This window comes from Leptodactylus fuscus, unplaced genomic scaffold (genome assembly GCF_031893055.1).
Source record: "Leptodactylus fuscus isolate aLepFus1 unplaced genomic scaffold, aLepFus1.hap2 HAP2_SCAFFOLD_139, whole genome shotgun sequence".
NCBI lineage: Eukaryota > Metazoa > Chordata > Amphibia > Anura > Leptodactylidae > Leptodactylus > Leptodactylus fuscus.
The window spans coordinates 154192-179451 of record NW_027440161.1 but is presented as its reverse complement, the minus strand read 5'-3'; the positions used below and the strand labels follow the sequence as shown (position 1 = coordinate 179451).

The 25260-nt window shown below is 51.5% G+C and overlaps 1 protein-coding gene across 1 annotated transcript in view; it reads left to right on the top strand.

Annotated features, from left to right (window-relative positions):
- The window catches only part of LOC142187211 (uncharacterized), a 44571-nt gene extending 23567 nt beyond the window's left edge, over nucleotides 1–21004 (top strand). The window contains exons 11-14 of the mRNA XM_075261464.1: nucleotides 3868–3980; nucleotides 4786–4987; nucleotides 20622–20657; nucleotides 20706–21004. Coding sequence (XP_075117565.1) covers nucleotides 3868–3980; nucleotides 4786–4987; nucleotides 20622–20657; nucleotides 20706–20869 — 515 coding nt within the window. The 3' untranslated portion in view covers nucleotides 20870–21004. The remainder of the gene's footprint in view (nucleotides 1–3867; nucleotides 3981–4785; nucleotides 4988–20621; nucleotides 20658–20705) is intronic.
- The last annotated feature ends 4256 nt before the right edge of the window (nucleotides 21005–25260 follow it).

Genomic DNA, 25260 nt, shown 5'->3' with positions numbered 1-25260 from the left:
ACCACCCAGAACCCACACAGACAAGAAGAAACAGCCAAGACAGAATTGTCAACAAGAGTGGGAGACAACTGCTGAACATGTGCCGAAGCCTAGGACTGTACATAATAAACGGACGTACCACAGGCGATCCCAGAGGACGCTTCACACTAAACTCTCAAGTGGGCAACAGCGTGGTGGACTATGCCATTACAGACGCAGACCTGTCAGACATTGAAGACTTCACAATCGCACCTGACTCCCATCTATCAGACCACAACCAGATCCTACTATACATGAGAACCAGGAACAAAACACCCATACATGAGCCCCAACAGTCCGGCCTCTACAACCTACCAAGACATTTCACATGGGCCAACCACCAGGCCATAGAATATACCAACGCAACCAACCGACCCGAAATCAAGACACTGCTCACAAACTTCCATACAAACACCTATCAGCCAGACCAACAGGGAGTCACCAGAGCTGTGAAGGATCTCAAGTACATCCTACAGACCACAGCAGAACTAGCAGGCCTGAAACCAACCAAACCCATAAGACAAACCAACAAACAGTCCCACAAATGGTTCGACAGCGACTGCAAAGCACTACGCCATACCCTAAGAACAGCCTCCAACCAAAAACACAGGGACCCCAACAACAAGGAGGTGAGGGAAGCCTACAACAATCTATGCAAGCAATACAAGGGCACCCTCAGAGAGAAGAAACAGAGATACCTCTCCCACAAAATACAGCAACTAGAGGACTCCCTCCAGGACAGCTCATTCTGGGAGACCTGGCACCACATGGGCACAAAGCCCAAGAAAAACTCTCTCCACATCCAAAATGGCAATATCTGGCTCAACTACTTCAGAGGTCTCTACAAAAACATCCCAGAAGAAGAACTAACTCCAGAACAGCAACAGATAATCACCAAACTGAGGGACATGGAGAAAGTCATCAAAGACTTCCAGAACCCTCTGGACTCACCAATCACCATAAAAGATATACAGGAAAGAATTGTCCTGCTGAAAGGCAAAAAGGCCAGTGGCCCTGACGGCATCCTACCAGAGATGATCAAATACAGCCCTCCAGCAATACACGCGGCACTGGCAAAGCTATTCACCCTCGTGCTCAATGCTGGACACTTCCCCGAAGACTGGAACAAAGGGCTCATAACCCCCATCTACAAGAATGGGGACCAATATGACCCCAACAACTACAGAGGGATCTGCGTCAGCAGCACATAGCTGGGGAAACTGTTCAACAGCATCATCAATAACAGAATCCTCACCTTCCTCACACAACACGGGGTCCTCAGCAAGAGCCAAGCAGGGTTCATGCCAAACCACCGCACCACAGACCATATCTACACCCTGCACAGCCTCATCAAGACGCACGTCCACAACACCAGAAGAGGCAAGATATTCGCCTGCTTCGTGGACTTTAAGAAGGCGTTTGACTCAGTATGGCACCCAGGCCTACTCCTAAAACTCCTAGAGAGTGGAATAGGAGGAAGAACGTACGACGTCATCAAGAGCTCCTACACCGGAAACCAGTGCAGTGTGAAGGTGAATGGGAAAAGGACCGCATACTTCCAACAGGCCCGAGGGGTCAGACAAGGCTGTAGCCTGAGCCCAACGCTCTTCAACATCTATATCAATGAACTGGCTACAGCCCTGGAGGCCTCACCAACCCCAGGCCTCACCCTGAACAATCGAGAGGTGAAGTTCCTGCTATACGCCGATGACCTCCTACTCCTGGCCCCCACCGAGAAAGACCTCCAAGAAAGCCTGTCAGTGCTGGAAAAATTCAGCACCACATGGGCCCTACCCATCAACCAGAAGAAGACCAAAGTCATGGTATTCCAGAAGAAGGGCCACAATAAAGCCTCCACCACCCCACAATTCACACTGAACGGCTCCACACTGGAGAAAACCAACAGCTACACCGACCTGGGGCTGGAGCTCAGCCAATCAGGAAGCTTCAAAGCAGCAATAGAAACCCTGAAAGCAAAAGCCTGCAGAACCTTCTACGCCATCAGAAGACAACTGTACCACCTCAAACCACCGGTGAGGGTCTGGATGAAGATATTTGACGCTGTCATCTCCCCGATCCTTCTCTATGGCAGTGAGGTTTGGGGCCCAGCCACCTACCCAGACCAGTCAAGGTGGGATTCCAGCCCAACAGAGAACTTCCACCTGGAGTTCTGCAAATACCTGCTACATGTCCATCGCAACACCTCCAACATGGCCTGCAGGGCAGAGCTAGGCAGACTCCCCCTATGGCTCACCATACAGAAGAGGGCGCTAGCTTTCCAGGCACACATCCAGGGGAGCGACTCCTACCACCACCAAGCATGGCTAAGCCACCTGAGCAAACCAGACATTCACCAACCAAACAGCAGCCAACCACCAAACCAAAAACACCAACAGATGATAACCAAGGCCGAAATAAAGGCGACCACAGAGGCAAACAGATAGCGGTACATTGAAGAATGGAGAAACGAAATAAATAACTCCAAGAAACTCACCAATGTGTACCAATCCCTACAAAGGGACTACACCATGGCCACCTACCTGGAGAGAATACGCCACCCCAAGCACAGACAGACCCTGAGCCAGTACAGACTGAGCGCCCACAACCTAGAGATAGAGACGGGGCGATACAGGCAGACGTACAAGCCACGGGAGAAGAGACTGTGCCAGCACTGTGACCAGGGGGCCCTAGAAGACCAGACCCACTTCCTGCTACACTGCACCAAATACTCAGCTGTGAGGGCCGTCTACTACCAAAGACTCTCTGCCCACATCCCAGACTGGGAGAAGAGGAAACTCTACATCCTACTGGGAGAAGAAGAGGCCACTGTGGAGATCGCTGCCCAATACGTGTCCAGCTGTCACCAAACAAGAGGAAGATGAGACTCCACGGACTGTTATATTTATCCCAAAACACCCGCCCCCCCCCACCCCCCCCCCATATAGCAGCCACCAACGAAGAGGAAGATGAGACTCCACGGACTGTTATACCCCAAACCAACCGCCCTGCCCCACCCCACCTCCAACCCCCCCCCCCATATAGCAGTCACCAACAAAGAGGAAGATGAGACTCCACGGACTGTTATAACCCAACTCCCCCCCCCACCCACCCACCCACTTTACTAGCTTTGGCAATGCCAAATACCTATTCGGACATGCCAATAAAGCATTTTTTGATTTGATTTGAGCTAGAGAGGCTACAGATGTGTATATACCGTATATAGCTAGAGAGGCTACAGATGTGTATATACCGTATATAGCTAGAGACGCTACAGATGTGTATATACCGTATATAGCTAGAGACACTACAGATGTGTATATACCGTATATAGCTAGAGACGCTACAGATGTGTATATACCGTATATAGCTAGAGACGCTACAGATGTGTATATACCGTATATAGCTAGAGACGCTACAGATGTGTATATACTGTATATAGCTAGAGAGGCTACAGATGTGTATATACCGTATATAGCTAGAGAGGCTACAGGTGTGTATATACCGTATATAGCTAGAGACGCTACAGATGTGTATATACTGTATATAGCTAGAGAGGCTACAGATGTGTATATACCGTATATAGCTAGAGAGGCTACAGATGTGTATATACCGTATATAGCTATAGAAATAGAGCATTACACGGTGTCCATTCCTAGCAGTGCTGGTCTGCAGAATACCGGACAGGTCGGCTCCTCCAGACTCAGGGACTCCTTGTAACCTTTCTCCACTCTGGTGAAGACACAAGGACCTTGAATAGGGATGGTTTCCTTAAGATATGGATAAGCCTGAACTGGAATGCCCCTTTAAGTGTCCCCACCGCCATGTCTCATGTTCCCCCTCTTCCCACAGGTACTCAGGCCTTCCCATCCAGGGTCCTAATTAAAGATCAGAATTTCACCAACGAGTTCTACAACCAATTAAGCGATGCCTACAAGAACCTCACCGCCATCTTCACCGGCAGTGTAAGTAATGGTCTTATCTATTAGAGCGAAGATGTAATGGGACCCTCCCCCTACAGTCTGCCCGGACCCATGGGTGATGGGGACCCTCACCTACAAGCTGGGCCCGTGGGTGATGGAGACCCTCACCTACAAGCTGGGCCCGTGGGTGATGGAGACCCTCACCTACAAGCTGGGCCCGTGGGTGATGGAGACCCTCATCTACAAGCAGGGCCCGTGGGTGATGGAGACCCTCACCTACAAGCTGGGCCCGTGGGTGATGGAGACCCTCACCTACAAGCTGGGCCCGTGGGTAATGGAGACCCTCATCTACAAGCAGGGCCCATGGGTGATGGAGACCCTCACCTACAAGCTGGACCTATGGGTGATGGAGACCCTCACCTACAAGCTGGGCCCATGGGCCATGGAGACCCTCACCTACAAGCTGGGCCCGTGGGCCATGGAGACCCTCACCTACAAGCTGGGCCCGTGGGCCATGGAGACCCTCACCTACAAGCTGGGCCCATGGGTGATGGAGACCCTCACCTACAAGCTGGGCCCATAGGTGATGGAGACCCTCACCTACAAGCTGGGCCCATGGGTGATGGAGACCCTCACCTACAAGCTGGGCCCGTGGGTGATGGAGACCTTCATCTACAAGCTGGGCCCATGGGCCATGGAGACCTTCATCTACAAGCTGGGCCCATGGGTGATGGAGACCCTCATCTATAAGCTGGGCCCATGGGCCATGGAGACCCTCACCTACAAGCTGGGCCCATGCTCCTTCTTCCTCCACTTTGTGTATTGACGTCTTGTATTGTCCTTACAGATCACGAATTACATGAAGATGGTGCTGAACGTGAGCAGCTTGGAGATGATTATAGTGGGCTATAGGCGGGGCAGCGTGGAGGCGAATGTCATGGCCATCCTAAACTCCTCATCACTGACTAGTCCGTCAGCAGTGCAAGCCGCGCTGTATACGGCCGCCCAAATGTTCGTGTCCAAGGACATCACAGTCAATGTGACGCAATGTAAGTGCTGGGATAGTATATGGCGGTGCAATGGAGAATGTCTCCACTAGGGGCGGCAAATGAGACATGGACTTATGTGTCCGAATCAACGCAGACCCCAGACCAGACCCCTAAACTAATACAGACCCCAGACCAAACCCCTAAACTAATACAGACCCCAGACCGGACCCCGAAACTAATACAGACCCCAGACCAGACCCCTAAACTAATACAGACCCCAGACCAAACCCCTAAACTAATACAGACCCCAGACCAGACCCCTAAACTAATACAGACCCCAGACCAGACCCCTAAACTAATACAGACCCCAGACCAAACCCCTAAACTAATACAGACCCCAGACCGGACCCCGAAACTAATACAGACACCAGACCAGACCCCTAAACTAATACAGACCCCAGACCAGACCCCTAAACTAATACAGACCCCAGACCAGACCCCTAAACTAATACAGACCCCAGACCAGACCCCGAAACTAATACAGACACCAGACCAGACCCCTAAACTAATACAGACCCCAGACCAGACCCCTAAACTAATACAGACCCCAGACCAGACCCCGAAACTAATACAGACACCAGACCAGACCCCTAAACTAATACAGACCCCAGACCAGACCCCTAAACTAATACAGACCCCAGACCAGACCCCTAAACTAATACAGACCCCAGACCAGATCCCTAAACTAATACAGACCCCAGACCAGACCCCTAAACTAATACAGACCCCAGACCAGACCCCTAAACTAATACAGACCCCAGACCAGACCCCTAAACTAATACAGACCCCAGACCAGACCCCGAAACTAATACAGACCCCAGACCAGACCCCTAAACTAATACAGACCCCAGACCAGACCCCTAAACTAATACAGACCCCAGACCTGACCCCTAAACTAATACAGACCCCAGACCAGACCCCTAAACTAATACAGACCCCAGACCAGACCCCTAAACTAATACAGACCCAGACCAGACCCCTAAACTAATACAGACCCCAGACCAGACCCCTAAACTAATACAGACCCCAGACCAGATCCCTAAACTAATACAGACCCAGACCAGACCCCTAAACTAATACAGACCCAGACCAGACCCCTAAACTAATACAGACCCCAGACCAGACCCCTAAACTAATACAGACCCCAGACCGGACCCCTAAACTAATACAGACCCCAGACCGGACCCCTAAACTAATACAGACCCCAGACCGGACCTCTAAACTAATACAGACCCCAGACCAGACCCCTAAACTAATACAGACCCCAGACCGGACCCCTAAACTAATACAGACCCCAGACCGGACCTCTACACTAATACAGACCCCAGACCAGACCCCTAAACTAATACAGACCCCAGACCAGACCCCTAAACTAATACAGACCCCAGACCAGACCCCTAAACTAATACAGACGCCAGACCAGACCTCTAAACTAATACAGACCCCAGACCGGACCTCTAAACTAATACAGACCCCAGACCAGACCCCTAAACTAATACAGACCCCAGACCAGACCTCTAAACTAATACAGACCCCAGACCAGAGCCCTAAACTAATACAGACCCCCAGACCAGACCCCTAAACTAATACAGACCCCAGACCAGACCCCTAAACTAATACAGACCCCAGACCAGACCCCTAAACTAATACAGACCCCAGACCAGACCCCTAAACTAATACAGACCCCAGACCAGGCCTCTAAACTAATACAGACCCCAGACCAGACCTCTAAACTAATACAGACCCCAGACCAGACCCCCTAAACTAATACAGACCCCAGACCCCTAAACTAATACAGACCCCAGACCAGACCCCTAAACTAATACAGACCCCAGACCGGACCTCTAAACTAATACAGACCCCAGACCAGACCCCTAAACTAATACAGACCCCAGACCGGACCCCTAAACTAATATAGACCCCAGACCAGACCAGACCAGACCCCTAAACTAATACAGACCCCAGACCAGACCTCTAAACTAATACAGACCCCAGACCAGACCCCCTAAACTAATACAGACCCCAGACCAGACCCCTAAACTAATACAGACCCCAGACCAGACCCCCTAAACTAATACAGACCCCAGACCAGACCCCTAAACTAATACAGACCCCAGACCAGACCCCTAAACTAATACAGACCCCAGACCAGACCTCTAAACTAATACAGACCCCAGACCAGACCCCTAAACTAATACAGACCCCAGACCAGATCCCTAAACTAATACAGACCCAGACCAGACCCCTAAACTAATACAGACCCAGACCAGACCCCTAAACTAAAACAGACCCCAGACCAGACCCCTAAACTAATACAGACCCCAGACCGGACCCCTAAACTAATACAGACCCCAGACCGGACCCCTAAACTAATACAGACCCCAGACCGGACCTCTAAACTAATACAGACCCCAGACCAGACCCCTAAACTAATACAGACCCCAGACCGGACCCCTAAACTAATACAGACCCCAGACCGGACCTCTACACTAATACAGACCCCAGACCAGACCCCTAAACTAATACAGACCCCAGACCAGACCCCTAAACTAATACAGACCCCAGACCAGACCCCTAAACTAATACAGACCCCAGACCAGACCTCTAAACTAATACAGACCCCAGACCGGACCTCTAAACTAATACAGACCCCAGACCAGAGCCCTAAACTAATACAGACCCCAGACCAGACCTCTAAACTAATACAGACCCCAGACCAGACCCCTAAACTAATACAGACCCCAGACCAGACCCCTAAACTAATACAGACCCCAGACCAGACCCCTAAACTAATACAGACCCCAGACCAGACCCCTAAACTAATACAGACCCCAGACCAGACCCCCTACACTAATACAGACCCCAGACCAGACCCCTAAACTAATACAGACCCCAGACCAGACCTCTAAACTAATACAGACCCCAGACCAGACCTCTAAACTAATACAGACCCCAGACCAGACCCCCTAAACTAATACAGACCCCAGACCGGACCTCTAAACTAATACAGACCCCAGACCAGACCCCTAAACTAATACAGACCCCAGACCGGACCCCTAAACTAATATAGACCCAAGACCAGACCCCTAAACTAATACAGACCCCAGACCAGACCTCTAAACTAATACAGACCCCAGACCAGACCCCCTAAACTAATACAGACCCCAGACCAGACCCCTAAACTAATACAGACCCCAGACCAGACCCCCTAAACTAATACAGACCCCAGACCAGACCCCTAAACTAATACAGACCCCAGACCAGACCCCTAAACTAATACAGACCCCAGACCAGACCCCCTAAACTAATACAGACCCCAAACCAGACCCCTAAACTAATACAGACCCCAGACCGGACCTCTACACTAATACAGACCCCAGACCAGACCCCTAAACTAATACAGACCCCAGACCCCTAAACTAATACAGACCCCAGACCAGACCCCTAAACTAATACAGACCCCAGACCAGACCCCTAAACTAATACAGACCCCAGACCAGACCCCTAAACTAATACAGACCCCAGACCAGACCCCTAAACTAATACAGACCCCAGACCAGACCCCTAAACTAATACAGACCCCAGACCAGACCCCCTAAACTAATACAGACACCAGACCCCTAAACTAATACAGACCCCAGACCAGACCCCTAAATTAATACAGACCCCAGACCAGACCCCTAAACTAATACAGACCCCAGACCAGACCCCTAAACTAATACAGACCCCAGACCAGACCTCTAAACTAATACAGACCCCAGACCAGACCCCCTAAACTAATACAGACCCCAGACCAGACCCCTAAACTAATACAGACCCCAGACCAGACCCCTAAACTAATACAGACCCCAGACCAGACCCCTAAACTAATACAGACCCCAGACCCCTAAACTAATACAGACCCCAGACCAGACCCCTAAACTAATACAGACCCCAGACCAGACCCCTAAACTAATACAGACCCCAGACCCCTAAACTAATACAGACCCCAGACCAGACCCCTAAACTAATACAGACCCCAGACCAGACCCCTAAACTAATACAGATCCCAGACCAGACCCCTAAACTAATACAGACCCCAGACCGGACCCCTAAACTAATACAGACCCCAGACCAGACCCCTAAACTAATACAGACCCCAGACCAGACCTCTAAACTAATACAGACCCCAGACCGGACCTCTAAACTAATACAGACCCCAGACCAGACCCCTAAACTAATACAGACCCCAGACCAGACCCCTAAACTAATACAGACCCCCAGACCAGACCTCTAAACTAATACAGACCCCAGACCAGACCTCTAAACTAATACAGACCCCAGACCAGACCCCTAAACTAATACAGACCCCAGACCAGACCCCTAAACTAATACAGACCCCAGACCAGACCCCTAAACTAATACAGAACCCCAGACCGGACCCCTAAACTAATACAGACCCCAGACCAGACCCCTAAACTAATACAGACCCCAGACCAGACCCCTAAACTAATACAGACCCCAGACCAGACCCCTAAACTAATACAGACCCCAGACCAGACCTCTAAACTAATACAGACCCCAGACCAGACCCCTAAACTAATACAGACCCCAGACCAGACCCCTAAACTAATACAGACCCAGACCAGACCCCTAAACTAATACAGACCCCAGACCAGACCCCTAAACTAATACAGACCCCAGACCAGAGCCCTAAACTAATACAGACCCCAGACCAGACCTCTAAACTAATACAGACCCCAGACCGGACCCCTAAACTAACACAGACCCCAGACCCCTAAACTAATACAGACCCCAGACCAGACCCCTAAACTAATACAGACCCCAGACCAGACCCCTAAACTAATACAGACCCCAGACCAGATCCCTAAACTAATACAGACCCCAGACCGGACCTCTAAACTAGTACAGACCCAGACCAGACCCCTAAACTAATACAGACCCAGACCAGACCCCTAAACTAATACAGACCCCAGACCAGATCCCTAAACTAATACAGACCCAGACCAGACCCCTAAACTAATACAGACCCAGACCAGACCCCTAAACTAATACAGACCCCAGACCAGACCCCTAAACTAATACAGACCCCAGACCGGACCCCTAAACTAATACAGACCCCAGACCGGACCTCTACACTAATACAGACCCCAGACCAGACCCCTAAACTAATACAGACCCCAGACCAGACCTCTAAACTAATACAGACCCCAGACCAGACCCCTAAACTAATACAGACCCCAGACCGGACCCCTAAACTAATACAGACGCCAGACCGGACCTCTACACTAATACAGACCCCAGACCAGACCTCTAAACTAATACAGAACCCAGACCAGACCTCTAAACTAATACAGACCCCAGACCAGACCCCTAAACTAATACAGACCCCAGACCAGACCCCTAAACTAAAACAGACCCCAGACCAGACCCCTAAACTAATACAGACCCCAGACCAGACCCCTAAACTAATACAGACCCCAGACCAGACCCCTAAACTAATACAGACCCCAGACCAGACCCCTAAACTAATACAGACCCCAGACCAGACCCCCTAAACTAATACAAACCCCAGACCAGACCCCTAAACTAATACAGACCCCAGACCAGACCTCTAAACTAATACAGACCCCAGACCAGACCCCTAAACTAATACAGACCCCAGACCAGACCCCTAAACTAATACAGACCCCAGACCAGACCTCTAAACTAATACAGACCCCAGACCGGACCCCTAAACTAATACAGACCCCAGACCAGACCTCTAAACTAATACAGAACCCAGACCAGACCTCTAAACTAATACAGACCCCAGACCAGACCCCTAAACTAATACAGACCCCAGACCAGACCCCTAAACTAATACAGACCCCAGACCAGACCCCTAAACTAATACAGACCCCAGACCAGACCCCTAAACTAATACAGACCCCAGACCAGACCCCTAAACTAATACAGACCCCAGACCAGACCCCTAAACTAATACAGACCCCAGACCAGACCCCCTAAACTAATACAGACCCCAGACCAGACCCCTAAACTAATACAGACCCTAGATCAGACCTCTAAACTAATACAGACCCCAGACCAGACCCCCTAAACTAATACAGACCCCAGACCAGACCCCTAAACTAATACAGACCCTAGATCAGACCTCTAAACTAATACAGACCCCAGACCAGACCTCTAAACTAATACAGACCCCAGACCAGACCTCTAAACTAATACAGACCCCAGACCAGACCCCTAAACTAATACAGACCCCAGACCAGACCCCTAAAATAATACAGACCCCAGACCAGACCCCTAAACTAATACAGACCCCAGACCGGACCTCTAAACTAATACAGACCCCAGACCAGACCCCTAAACTAATACAGACCCCAGACCGGACCCCTAAACTAATACAGACCCCAGACCAGACCTCTAAACTAATACAGACCCCAGACCAGACCCCCTAAACTAATACAGACCCCAGACCAGACCCCTAAACTAATACAGACCCCAGACCAGACCCCTAAACTAATACAGACCCCAGACCAGACCCCTAAACTAATACAGACCCCAGACCAGACCCCTAAACTAATACAGACCCCAGACCAGACCTCTAAACTAATACAGACCCCAGACCAGACCCCCTAAACTAATACAGACACCAGACCCCTAAACTAATACAGACCCCAGACCAGACCCCTAAACTAATACAGACCCCAGACCAGACCTCTAAACTAATACAGACCCCAGACCAGACCCCCTAAACTAATACAGACACCAGACCTCTAAACTAATACAGACCCCAGACCAGACCCCCTAAACTAATACAGACCCCAGACCAGACCCCTAAACTAATACAGACCCCAGACCAGACCCCTAAACTAATACAGACCCCAGACCAGACCCCCTAAACTAATACAGACCCCAGACCAGACCCCTAAACTAATACAGACCCCAGACCAGACCCCTAAACTAATACAGACCCCAGACCAGACCCCTAAACTAATACAGACCCCAGACCGGACCCCTAAACTAATACAGACCCCAGACCGGACCTCTACACTAATACAGACCCCAGACCAGACCCCTAAACTAATACAGACCCCAGACCAGACCCCTAAACTAATACAGACCCCAGACCAGACCCCTAAACTAATACAGACCCCAGACCAGACCCCTAAACTAATACAGACCCCAGACCAGACCCCTAAACTAATACAGACCCCAGACCAGACCCCTAAACTAATACAGACCCCAGACCAGACCCCTAAACTAATACAGACCCCAGACCAGACCCCTAAACTAATACAGACCCCAGACCAGACCCCCTAAACTAATACAGACCCCAGACCAGACCCCTAAACTAATACAGACCCCAGACCAGACCCCCTAAACTAATACAGACCCCAGACCAGACCCCTAAACTAATACAGACCCCAGACCCCTAAACTAATACAGACCCCAGACCAGACCCCTAAACTAATACAGACCCCAGACCAGACCCCTAAACTAATACAGACCCCAGACCCCTAAACTAATACAGACCCCAGACCAGACCTCTAAACTAATACAGAACCCAGACCAGACCCCTAAACTAATACAGACCCCAGACCAGACCCCCTAAACTAATACAGACCCCAGACCAGACCCCTAAACTAATACAGACCCCAGACCCCTAAACTAATACAGACCCCAGACCAGACCCCTAAACTAATACAGACCCCAGACCAGACCCCTAAACTAATACAGACCCCAGACCAGACCCCTAAACTAATACAGACCCCAGACCCCTAAACTAATACAGACCCCAGACCAGACCTCTAAACTAATACAGAACCCAGACCAGACCCCTAAACTAATACAGACCCCAGACCAGAGCCCTAAACTAATACAGACCCCAGACCAGACCACTAAACTAATACAGACCCCAGACCCCTAAACTAATACAGACCCCAGACCAGACCCCTAAACTAATACAGACCCCAGACCAGACCCCTAAACTAATACAGACCCCAGACCCCTAAACTAATACAGACCCCAGACCAGACCCCTAAACTAATACAGACCCCAGACCAGACCCCTAAACTAATACAGACCCCAGACCGGACCCCTAAACTAATACAGACCCCAGACCAGACCCCTAAACTAATACAGATCCCAGACCAGACCTCTAAACTAATACAGATCCCAGACCAGACCCCTAAACTAATACAGACCCCAGACCAGACCCCTAAACTAATACAGACCCCAGACCAGACCCCTAAACTAATACAGACCCCAGACCAGACCCCTAAACTAATACAGACCCCAGACCAGACCTCTAAACTAATACAGACCCCAGACCAGACCCCTAAACTAATACAGACCCCAGACCAGACCTCTAAACTAATACAGATCCCAGACCAGACCCCTAAACTAATACAGACCCCAGACCAGACCCCTAAACTAATACAGACCCCAGACCAGACCTCTAAACTAATACAGACCCCAGACCAGACCCCCTAAACTAATACAGACCCCAGACCAGACCCCTAAACTAATACAGACCCCAGACCAGACCCCTAAACTAATACAGACCCCAGACCCCTAAACTAATACAGACCCCAGACCAGACCCCTAAACTAATACAGACCCCAGACCAGACCCCTAAACTAATACAGACCCCAGACCAGACCCCTAAACTAATACAGACCCCAGACCAGACCCCTAAACTAATACAGACCCCAGACCAGACCCCCTAAACTAATACAGACCCCAGACCAGACCCCTAAACTAATACAGACCCCAGACCAGACCCCCTAAACTAATACAGACCCCGGACCAGACCCCTAAACTAATACAGACCCCAGACCCCTAAACTAATACAGACCCCAGACCAGACCCCTAAACTAATACAGACCCCAGACCAGACCCCTAAACTAATACAGACCCCAGACCAGACCTCTAAACTAATACAGAACCCAGACCAGACCCCTAAACTAATACAGACCCCAGACCAGACCCCCTAAACTAATACAGACCCCAGACCAGACCCCTAAACTAATACAGACCCCAGACCAGACCTCTAAACTAATACAGACCCCAGACCAGACCCCCTAAACTAATACAGACCCCAGACCAGACCCCTAAACTAATACAGACCCCAGACCAGACCCCTAAACTAATACAGACCTCAGACCAGACCCCCTAAACTAATACAGACCCCAGACCAGACCCCTAAACTAATACAGACCCCAGACCAGACCCCTAAACTAATACAGACCCCAGACCAGACCCCTAAACTAATACAGACCCCAGACCGGACCCCTAAACTAATACAGACCCCAGACCGGACCTCTACACTAATACAGACCCCAGACCAGACCCCTAAACTAATACAGACCCCAGACCCCTAAACTAATACAGACCCCAGACCAGACCCCTAAACTAATACAGACCCCAGACCAGACCCCTAAACTAATACAGACCCCAGACCAGACCCCTAAACTAATACAGACCCCAGACCAGACCCCTAAACTAATACAGACCCCAGACCAGACCCCCTAAACTAATACAGACCCCAGACCAGACCCCTAAACTAATACAGACCCCAGACCAGACCCCCTAAACTAATACAGACCCCAGACCAGACCCCTAAACTAATACAGACCCCAGACCCCTAAACTAATACAGACCCCAGACCAGACCCCTAAACTAATACAGACCCCAGACCAGACCCCTAAACTAATACAGACCCCAGACCAGACCTCTAAACTAATACAGAACCCAGACCAGACCCCTAAACTAATACAGACCCCAGACCAGACCCCCTAAACTAATACAGACCCCAGACCAGACCCCTAAACTAATACAGACACCAGACCCCTAAACTAATACAGACTCCAGACCAGACCCCTAAACTAATACAGACCCCAGACCAGACCCCTAAACTAATACAGACCCCAGACCAGACCCCTAAACTAATACAGACCCCAGACCAGACCTCTAAACTAATACAGACCCCAGACCAGACCCCTAAACTAATACAGACCCCAGACCAGACCCCTAAACTAATACAGACCCCAGACCAGACCCCTAAACTAATACAGACCCCAGACCAGACCTCTAAACTAATACAGAACCCAGACCAGACCCCTAAACTAATGCAGACCCCAGACCAGACCCCCTAAACTAATACAGACCCCAGACCAGACCCCTAAACTAATACAGACACCAGACCCCTAAACTAATACAGACCCCAGACCAGACCCCTAAACTAATACAGACCCCAGACCAGACCCCTAAACTAATACAGACCCCAGACCCCTAAACTAATACAAACCCCAGACCAGACCTCTAAACTAATACAGAATCCAGACCAGACCCCTAAACTAATACAGACCTCAGACCAGACCCCCTAAACTAATACAGACCCCAGACCAGACCCCTAAACTAATACAGACCCCAGACCAGACCTCTAAACTAATACAGACCCCAGACCAGACCCCCTAAACTAATACAGACCCCAGACCAGACCCCTAAACTAATACAGACCCCAGACCAGACCTCTAAACTAATACAGACCCCAGACCAGACCCCCTAAACTAATACAGACCCCAGACCAGACCCCTAAACTAATACAGACCCCAGACCAGACCCCTAAACTAATACAGACCTCAGACCAGACCCCCTAAACTAATACAGACCCCAGACCAGACCCCTAAACTAATACAGACCCCAGACCAGACCCCTAAACTAATACAGACCCCAGACCAGACCCCTAAACTAATACAGACCCCAGACCGGACCCCTAAACTAATACAGACCCCAGACCGGACCTCTACACTAATACAGACCCCAGACCAGACCCCTAAACTAATACAGACCCCAGACCCCTAAACTAATACAGACCCCAGACCAGACCCCTAAACTAATACAGACCCCAGACCAGACCCCTAAACTAATACAGACCCCAGACCAGACCCCTAAACTAATACAGACCCCAGACCAGACCCCTAAACTAATACAGACCCCAGACCAGACCCCCTAAACTAATACAGACCCCAGACCAGACCCCTAAACTAATACAGACCCCAGACCAGACCCCCTAAACTAATACAGACCCCAGACCAGACCCCTAAACTAATACAGACCCCAGACCCCTAAACTAATACAGACCCCAGACCAGACCCCTAAACTAATACAGACCCCAGACCAGACCCCTAAACTAATACAGACCCCAGACCAGACCTCTAAACTAATACAGAACCCAGACCAGACCCCTAAACTAATACAGACCCCAGACCAGACCCCCTAAACTAATACAGACCCCAGACCAGACCCCTAAACTAATACAGACACCAGACCCCTAAACTAATACAGACTCCAGACCAGACCCCTAAACTAATACAGACCCCAGACCAGACCCCTAAACTAATACAGACCCCAGACCAGACCCCTAAACTAATACAGACCCCAGACCAGACCTCTAAACTAATACAGACCCCAGACCAGACCCCTAAACTAATACAGACCCCAGACCAGACCCCTAAACTAATACAGACCCCAGACCAGACCCCTAAACTAATACAGACCGCAGACCAGACCTCTAAACTAATACAGAACCCAGACCAGACCCCTAAACTAATACAGACCCCAGACCAGACCCCCTAAACTAATACAGACCCCAGACCAGACCCCTAAACTAATACAGACACCAGACCCCTAAACTAATACAGACCCCAGACCAGACCCCTAAACTAATACAGACCCCAGACCAGACCCCTAAACTAATACAGACCCCAGACCCCTAAACTAATACAAACCCCAGACCAGACCTCTAAACTAATACAGAACCCAGACCAGACCCCTAAACTAATACAGACCCCAGACCAGACCCCCTAAACTAATACAGACCCCAGACCAGACCCCTAAACTAATACAGACCCCAGACCCCTAAACTAATACAGACCCCAGACCAGACCCCTAAACTAATACAGACCCCAGACCAGACCCCTAAACTAATACAGACCCCAGACCCCTAAACTAATACAGACCCCAGACCAGACCCCTAAACTAATATAGACCCCAGACCAGACCCCTAAACTAATACAGACCCCAGACCAGACCCCTAAACTAATACAGACCCTAGACCGGACCCCTAAACTAATACAGACCCCAGACCAGACCCCTAAACTAATACAGACCCCAGACCAGACCCCTAAACTAATACAGACCCCAGACCAGACCTCTAAACTAATACAGACCCCAGACCAGACCTCTAAAGTAATACAGACCGCAGACCAGACCCCTAAACTAATACAGACCCCAGACCAGACCCCTAAACTAATACAGACCCCAGACCAGACCCCTAAACTAATACAGACCCCAGACCAGACCTCTAAACTAATACAGAACCCAGACCAGACCCCTAAACTAATACAGACCCCAGACCAGACCCCCTAAACTAATACAGACCCCAGACCAGACCCCTAAACTAATACAGACACCAGACCCCTAAACTAATACAGACTCCAGACCAGACCCCTAAACTAATACAGACCCCAGACCAGACCCCTAAACTAATACAGACCCCAGACCAGACCCCTAAACTAATACAGACCCCAGACCAGACCTCTAAACTAATACAGACCCCAGACCAGACCCCTAAACTAATACAGACCCCAGACCAGACCCCTAAACTAATACAGACCCCAGACCAGACCCCTAAACTAATACAGACCCCAGACCAGACCTCTAAACTAATACAGAACCCAGACCAGACCCCTAAACTAATACAGACCCCAGACCAGACCCCCTAAACTAATACAGACCCCAGACCAGACCCCTAAACTAATACAGACACCAGACCCCTAAACTAATACAGACCCCAGACCAGACCCCTAAACTAATACAGACCCCAGACCAGACCCCTAAACTAATACAGACCCCAGACCCCTAAACTAATACAAACCCCAGACCAGACCTCTAAACTAATACAGAACCCAGACCAGACCCCTAAACTAATACAGACCCCAGACCAGACCCCCTAAACTAATACAGACCCCAGACCAGACCCCTAAACTAATACAGACCCCAGACCCCTAAACTAATACAGACCCCAGACCAGACCCCTAAACTAATACAGACCCCAGACCAGACCCCTAAACTAATACAGACCCCAGACCCCTAAACTAATACAGACCCCAGACCAGACCCCTAAACTAATATAGACCCCAGACCAGACCCCTAAACTAATACAGACCCCAGACCAGACCCCTAAACTAATACAGACCCTAGACCGGACCCCTAAACTAATACAGACCCCAGACCAGACCCCTAAACTAATACAGACCCCAGACCAGACCCCTAAACTAATACAGACCCCAGACCAGACCTCTAAACTAATACAGACCCCAGACCAGACCTCTAAAGTAATACAGACCGCAGACCAGACCCCTAAACTAATACAGACCCCAGACCAGACCTCTAAACTAATACAGACCCCAGACCAGACCTCTAAACTAATACAGACCCCAGACCAGACCCCTAAACTAATACAGACCCCAGACCAGATCCCTAAACTAATACAGACCCCAGACCGGACCCCTAAACTAATACAGACCCCAGACCAGACCCCTAAACTAATACAGACCCCAGACCAGACCCCTAAACTAATACAGACCCCAGACCGGACCCCTAAACTAATACAGACCCCAGACCAGACCCCTAAACTAATACAGACCCAGACCAGACCCCTAAACTAATACAGACCCCAGACCAGACCCCTAAACTAATACAGACCCCAGACCAGACCTCTAAACTAATACAGACCCCAGACCAGACCCCTAAACTAATACAGACCCCAGACCAGATCCCTAAACTAATACAGACCCCAGACCAGACCCCTAAACTAATACAGACCCCAGACCAGACCTCTAAACTAATACAGACCCCAGACCAGACCCCTAAACTAATACAGACCCCAGACCCCTAAACTAATACAGACCCCAGACCAGACCCCTAAACTAATATAGACCCCAGACCAGACCCCTAAACTAATACAGACCCCAGACCAGACCCCTAAACTAATACAGACCCCAGACCGGACCCCTAAACTAATACAGACCCCAGACCAGACCCCTAAACTAATACAGACCCCAGACCAGACCCCTATACTAATACAGACCCCAGACCAGACCTCTAAACTAATACAGACCCCAGACCAGACCTCTAAACTAATACAGACCGCAGACCAGACCCCTAAACTAATACAGACCCCAGACCAGACCTCTAAACTAATACAGACCCCAGACCAGACCTCTAAACTAATACAGATCCCAGACCAGACCCCTAAACTAATACAGACCCCAGACCAGATCCCTAAACTAATACAGACCCCAGACCGGACCCCTAAACTAATACAGACCCCAGACCAGACCCCTAAACTAATACAGACCCCAGACCAGACCCCTAAACTAATACAGACCCCAGACCGGACCCCTAAACTAATACAGACCCCAGACCAGACCCCTAAACTAATACAGACCCAGACCAGACCCCTAAACTAATACAGACCCCAGACCAGACCCCTAAACTAATACAGACCCCAGACCAGACCTCTAAACTAATACAGACCCCAGACCAGACCCCTAAACTAATACAGACCCCAGACCAGACCCCTAAACTAATACAGACCCCAGACCAGACCCCTAAACTAATACAGACCCCAGACCAGACCCCTAAACTAATACAGACCCCAGACCAGACCCCTAAACTAATACAGACCCCAGACCAGACCCCCTAAACTAATACAGACCCCAGACCAGACCCCTAAACTAATACAGACCCCAGACCAGACCTCTAAACTAATACAGACCCCAGACCAGACCCCTAAACTAATACAGACCCCAGACCAGACCCCTAAACTAATACAGACCCCAGACCAGAGCCCTAAACAACTGCCCCTATCAGACTCCTGTGAGGGGTCCGGGGGGCAGTATCTGTATTAGATGAGATGTTTTTCGGTCCCCAGTCCATGTTATTATTGTATTATAATCTTGAGTTGTGCGCCGCCTAGTGTAGACTAGCAGTAATGACACGGGTTTGGTGCCTAGTGCTCGGGGGTCTCTTGTGCATTTTCTTTCCACATATAAAGAGGATCTTTCATCACCGACATTCTCCGACTCTTCACATCCCGCAATCCGTCACATCCCGCAATCCGTCACATCCCGCAATCCGTCACATCCCGCAATCCGTCACATCCCGCAATCCGTCACATCCCGCAATCCGTCACATCCCGCAATCCCTCATGTCCTACTGAGTCCTGCACAGCTGGGTTTATTTCTCTAGTCCCGGCTGTTCCTGAGCAATCATGTTTGTTAGTTGCAGCACAATTCTCCACTGTGGGCGGTGCTAGACAGGAGCAGAGAGACAAGGACCGCCCACCTGACAGCACAGGACCTGATTGTAATGACAGCAATGATTGCTCAGGAATGGAGGGGGCGAGAGAAAGATAATCAGTGGGGAGGCGTCTGCTAAAGGATGTGAGGACTGTGAGTCGGGGGAGGGGGTGAGATGTTCCCTTTAAGATAAGGACTGTTATGTAATAGAATAATCCACAGATATAACAATATTCACTCGTCTCTATCTCTGACTACAGCCATATCCTCCACCACCACTACAAGCCCACCAGCCAGTGTCAGCGACAGCACCGCAACGAGCGCCACCCCGCCCGCCGGGACAGACGACAACTGGAGGACGGCCACTATAGTCGTCGCCGTCCTGCTCGGAGCCCTCTTGTTAGTCGTGGTCGTCCTGTCCGCCTTGTGGATCTACACCAAGAACAGAGTCGGCGGATACTCGCCTTATACCGGGAATGTCTTGGCTTCTTCCTACAAGAACTTTTAGAGGAAATCGAACGTATCCGTATTTATTCCGCAACGTTATATTGTAAGATTCCGGGAATTCTGGGCGATGTGATGGCGGATTAACGGAACGTACCATATAGACTGGAGGGGACGACCAATGGCTGACAGCGGCGATATAGAGGAGAGCATTGGAAGATTCCAGAACACTAATGTTATTATGCTAATGTATGCTAATGATGTATTCTGACAGATTATACTCACAGACTTTTACAGATTCTTGCACTGAAGAATTTTCTATTTATGTCATTATAAGATAATGCTCATCCCCTTTAAGAGCCATCTCCATTTCCGTGTCACTACCCCCATCATGACCCCCTCTCGTCACTACCCCCCCCCCGCCCCATCACTACCCCCCGCCCCATCACTACCCCCATCATGACCCCCCCCGTCACTACCCCCCCGCCCCATCACTACCCCCCGCCCCATCACTACCCCCCGCCCCATCACTACCCCCATCATGACCCCCCCCCGTCACTACCCCCCCGCCCCATCACTACCCCCCCGCCCCATCACTACCCCCCGCCCCATCACTACCCCCATCATGACCCCCCCCGTCACTACCCCCCCCGCCCCATCACTACCCCCCGCCCCATCACTACCCCCCGCCCCATCACTACCCCCATCATGACCCCCCCCGTCACTACCCCCCCCGCCCCATTACTACCCCCCCCACCCCATCACTACCCCCATCATGACCCCCCCCGTCACTACCCCCCCGCCCCATTACTACCCCCCCCCCACCCCATCACTACCCCCCCGCCCCATCACTACCCCCATCACTACCCCCCCGCCCCCCGTCACTACCCCCATCATGACCCCCCCTCGTCACTACCCCCCCCGCCCCATTACTACCCCCCCCCACCCCATCACTACCCCCATCATGACCCCCCCTCGTCATAACCCCCCCGCCCCATCACTACTCTCGTCACTACTCCCCCCCCCGCCCCCCATCACTACACACCCCGCCCCATCACTACCCCCATCACTACCCCCCCGCCCCGCCCCATCACTACCCCCCGCCCCATCACTACCCCCATCACTACCCCCCCGCCCCATCACTACCCCCCGCCCCATCACTACCCCCATCACTACCCCCCCGCCCCGCCCCATCACTACCCCCCGCCCCATCACTACCCCCATCACTACCCCCCTGCCCCATCACTACCCCCATCACTACCCCCCCCGCCCCATCACTACCCCCATCACTACCCCCCCGCCCCATCACTACCCCCATCACTACCCCCCCGCCCCGCCCCATTACTACCCCCCGCCCCATCACTACCCCCATCATGACCCCCCCTCGTCATAACCCCCCCCGCCCCATCACTACTCTCGTCACTACTCCCGCCCCCCGTCACTACACAGCCCGCCCCATCACTACCCCCCACCCCCCATCACTACCCCCCACCCCCCATCACTACCCCCCCCCGCCCGATCACTACCCCCCCACCACTACCCCTGTCACTACCCCCCGCCCTATCACTACACCCCCCGCCCTATCACTACCCCCCGCCCCCCGTCACTACTCCCCCCCGCCCCCCATCACCATTCCTTTGTCTATTTGTCCCTGGTCTCCCGTATCCAGGTAACTGCATGTGCTCCGCCTCCGCCCGGTGTCACCCAGACAGGAAGTGAAGTAGTTGCTGGGCAACCAAACCCACTGTGCCTGACTAGAGACCCGGCCATGTGACCACGGGCCAATAATAATCACATGATCGCCGCTCGCGCTGTCGCCTTATACACGCGCAGACGTGGCGGCTTCCATGACAATAGTATCAGACTGTTCTTTGCATTGATTGCACATATGTAATACGTAGTATGACGCGTAGGGGTTGTCATAGGGAACTTCTATCGTTTACAGGGGTGGTGCCATGACAGCCCACGTCTCCCAATAGTCCTCACTCCCAGTCAGTTCTGGGATGGGTCGGGGGTCATAGAGATGATTTCTAGCCCCGCCCCTCGCTATAAGGGCCACATACGGGAGGTTGTATATATGTCCTGTCTATAATGTGTGAGACCTGAAGGGTTAATTTGTATTCCTTATTTATTACAATCTTATTATTTAAGGTAAAGACAATAAACAGATTATTTTATTAACGCCTGACAACTTTATTGTCCATGGGAATCTGGTGACAACCGCCGCCAGCAGGGGGAGCCGCGGAGCGTCCTGAAGACTGACCCATGAGCACTAGGGCTGAGATCACATGGAAGAAAACGCCGAAGTCTGCGGAGAGAGAAGCCCCGCACCGGCGGCTCCCGGGGCACTGGTTTCAGCTTTTGAGCCCCCGACACCTGATGGGCCCTCGGCTGACCCCGTTATAGTCCATTTCAGGGGTGGGCAATTAATTTTCCCATGGGGCCGCATAAGAAATTGAAACTATGCAAGAGGGCTGGCTGTGGTAAAGTTAGCTCCACCCACTTCTATGTTGACTCCGCCCATTCAGCGCCCCCACACAGTATAATCCTCCTACAGTCACCCGTACATTATACGTCCCCACATTATAATGTTCCCCTCCAACTGCCCCACAGGATTAGCTCCCTCTCCTGGTGCCCCAGTGTACACTGAGGGAAACTAATGGGGACATGAAACTGGGGCAGCTGGAGGGGGCAATAACAGTGGGGGTAGTTGGAGGGGGCAATAAATAAATGGCAGATGAAGTGGGACATTAAACAGTGGGCAACTAGAGGCAGACAGGTCCCCCTACAGCTCCCTCCACGGTTTAATGCCCCCTCCAGTTGTCCCCAGTTTCACGCCCCCCCCCCCATTTCTCCCTCAGTTTCATATCCCCCTTCATCTGCCCCATTTCATGTCCCCCCCTCCATCTCTCCCCCAGTTTCATGTCCCCCCTCCATCTGCCATCTCTGCCCCAGTATAACATTTCCCTTCCATCTCTGCCCCTAAGTTACTGAGACAAAGGGGTCCACGTCGTAGAGTCCTCCCAGGTATAGGGGTCCACGTCGTAGAGTCCTCCCAGGTATAGGGGTCCACGTCGTAGAGTCCTCCCAGGTATAGGGGTCCACGTCATAGAGTCCTCCCAGGTACAGGGGTCCACGTCGTAGAGTCCTCCCAGGTATAGGGGTCCACGTCGTAGAGTCCTCCCAGGTATAGGGGTCCACGTCGTAGAGTCCTCCCAGGTATAGGGGTCCACGTCATAGAGTCCTCCCAGGTACAGGGGTCCACGTCATAGAGTCCTCCCAGGTATAGGGGTCCACGTCGTAGAATCCTCCCAGGTATAGGGGTCCACGTCATAGAGTCCTCCCAGGTATAGGGGTCCACGTCATAGAGTCCTCCCAGGTACAGGGGTCCACGTCATAGAGTCCTCCCAGGTATAGGGGTCCACGTCATAGAGTCCTCCCAGGTATAGGGGTCCACGTCGTAGAGTCCTCCCAGGTATAGGGGTCCACGTCGTAGAGTCCTCCCAGGTATAGGGGTCCACGTCGTAGAGTCCTCCCAGGTACAGGGGTCCACGTCGTAGAGTCCTCCCAGGTATAGGGGTCCACGTCGTAGAGTCCTCCCAGGTATAGGGGTCCACGTCGTAGAGTCCTCCCAGGTATAGGGGTCCACGTCATAGAGTCCTCCCAGGTATAGGGGTCCACGTCGTAGAATCCTCCCAGGTATAGGGGTCCACGTCATAGAGTCCTCCCAGGTATAGGGGTCCACGTCATAGAGTCCTCCCAGGTACAGGGGTCCACGTCATAGAGTCCTCCCAGGTATAGGGGTCCACGTCATAGAGTCCTCCCAGGTATAGGGGTCCACGTCATAGAGTCCTCCCAGGTATAGGGGTCCACATCGTAGAGTCCTCCCAGGTATAGGGGTCCACGTCGTAGAGTCCTCCCAGGTATAGGGGTCCACGTCGTAGAGTCCTCCCAGGTACAGGGGTCCACGTCATAGAGTCCTCCCAGGTATAGGGGTCCACGTCGTAGAGTCCTCCCAGGTATAGGGGTCCACGTCATAGAGTCCTCCCAGGTACAGGGGTTCACGTCATAGAGTCCTCCCAGGTATAGGGGTCCACGTCATAGAGTCCTCCCAGGTATAGGGGTCCACGTCGTAGAGTCCTCCCAGGTACAGGGGTCCACGTCGTAGAGTCCTCCCAGGTACAGGGGTCCACGTCATAGAGTCCTCCCAGGTATAGGGGTCCACATCGTAGAGTCCTCCCAGGTATAGGGGTCCACGTCATAGAGTCCTCCCAGGTACAGGGGTCCACGTCGTAGAGTCCTCCCAGGTATAGGGGTCCACGTCGTAGAGTCCTCCCAGGTATAGGGGTCCACGTCGTAGAGTCCTCCCAGGTATAGGGGTCCACGTCATAGAGTCCTCCCAGGTACAGGGGTCCACGTCATAGAGTCCTCCCAGGTATAGGGGTCCACGTCGTA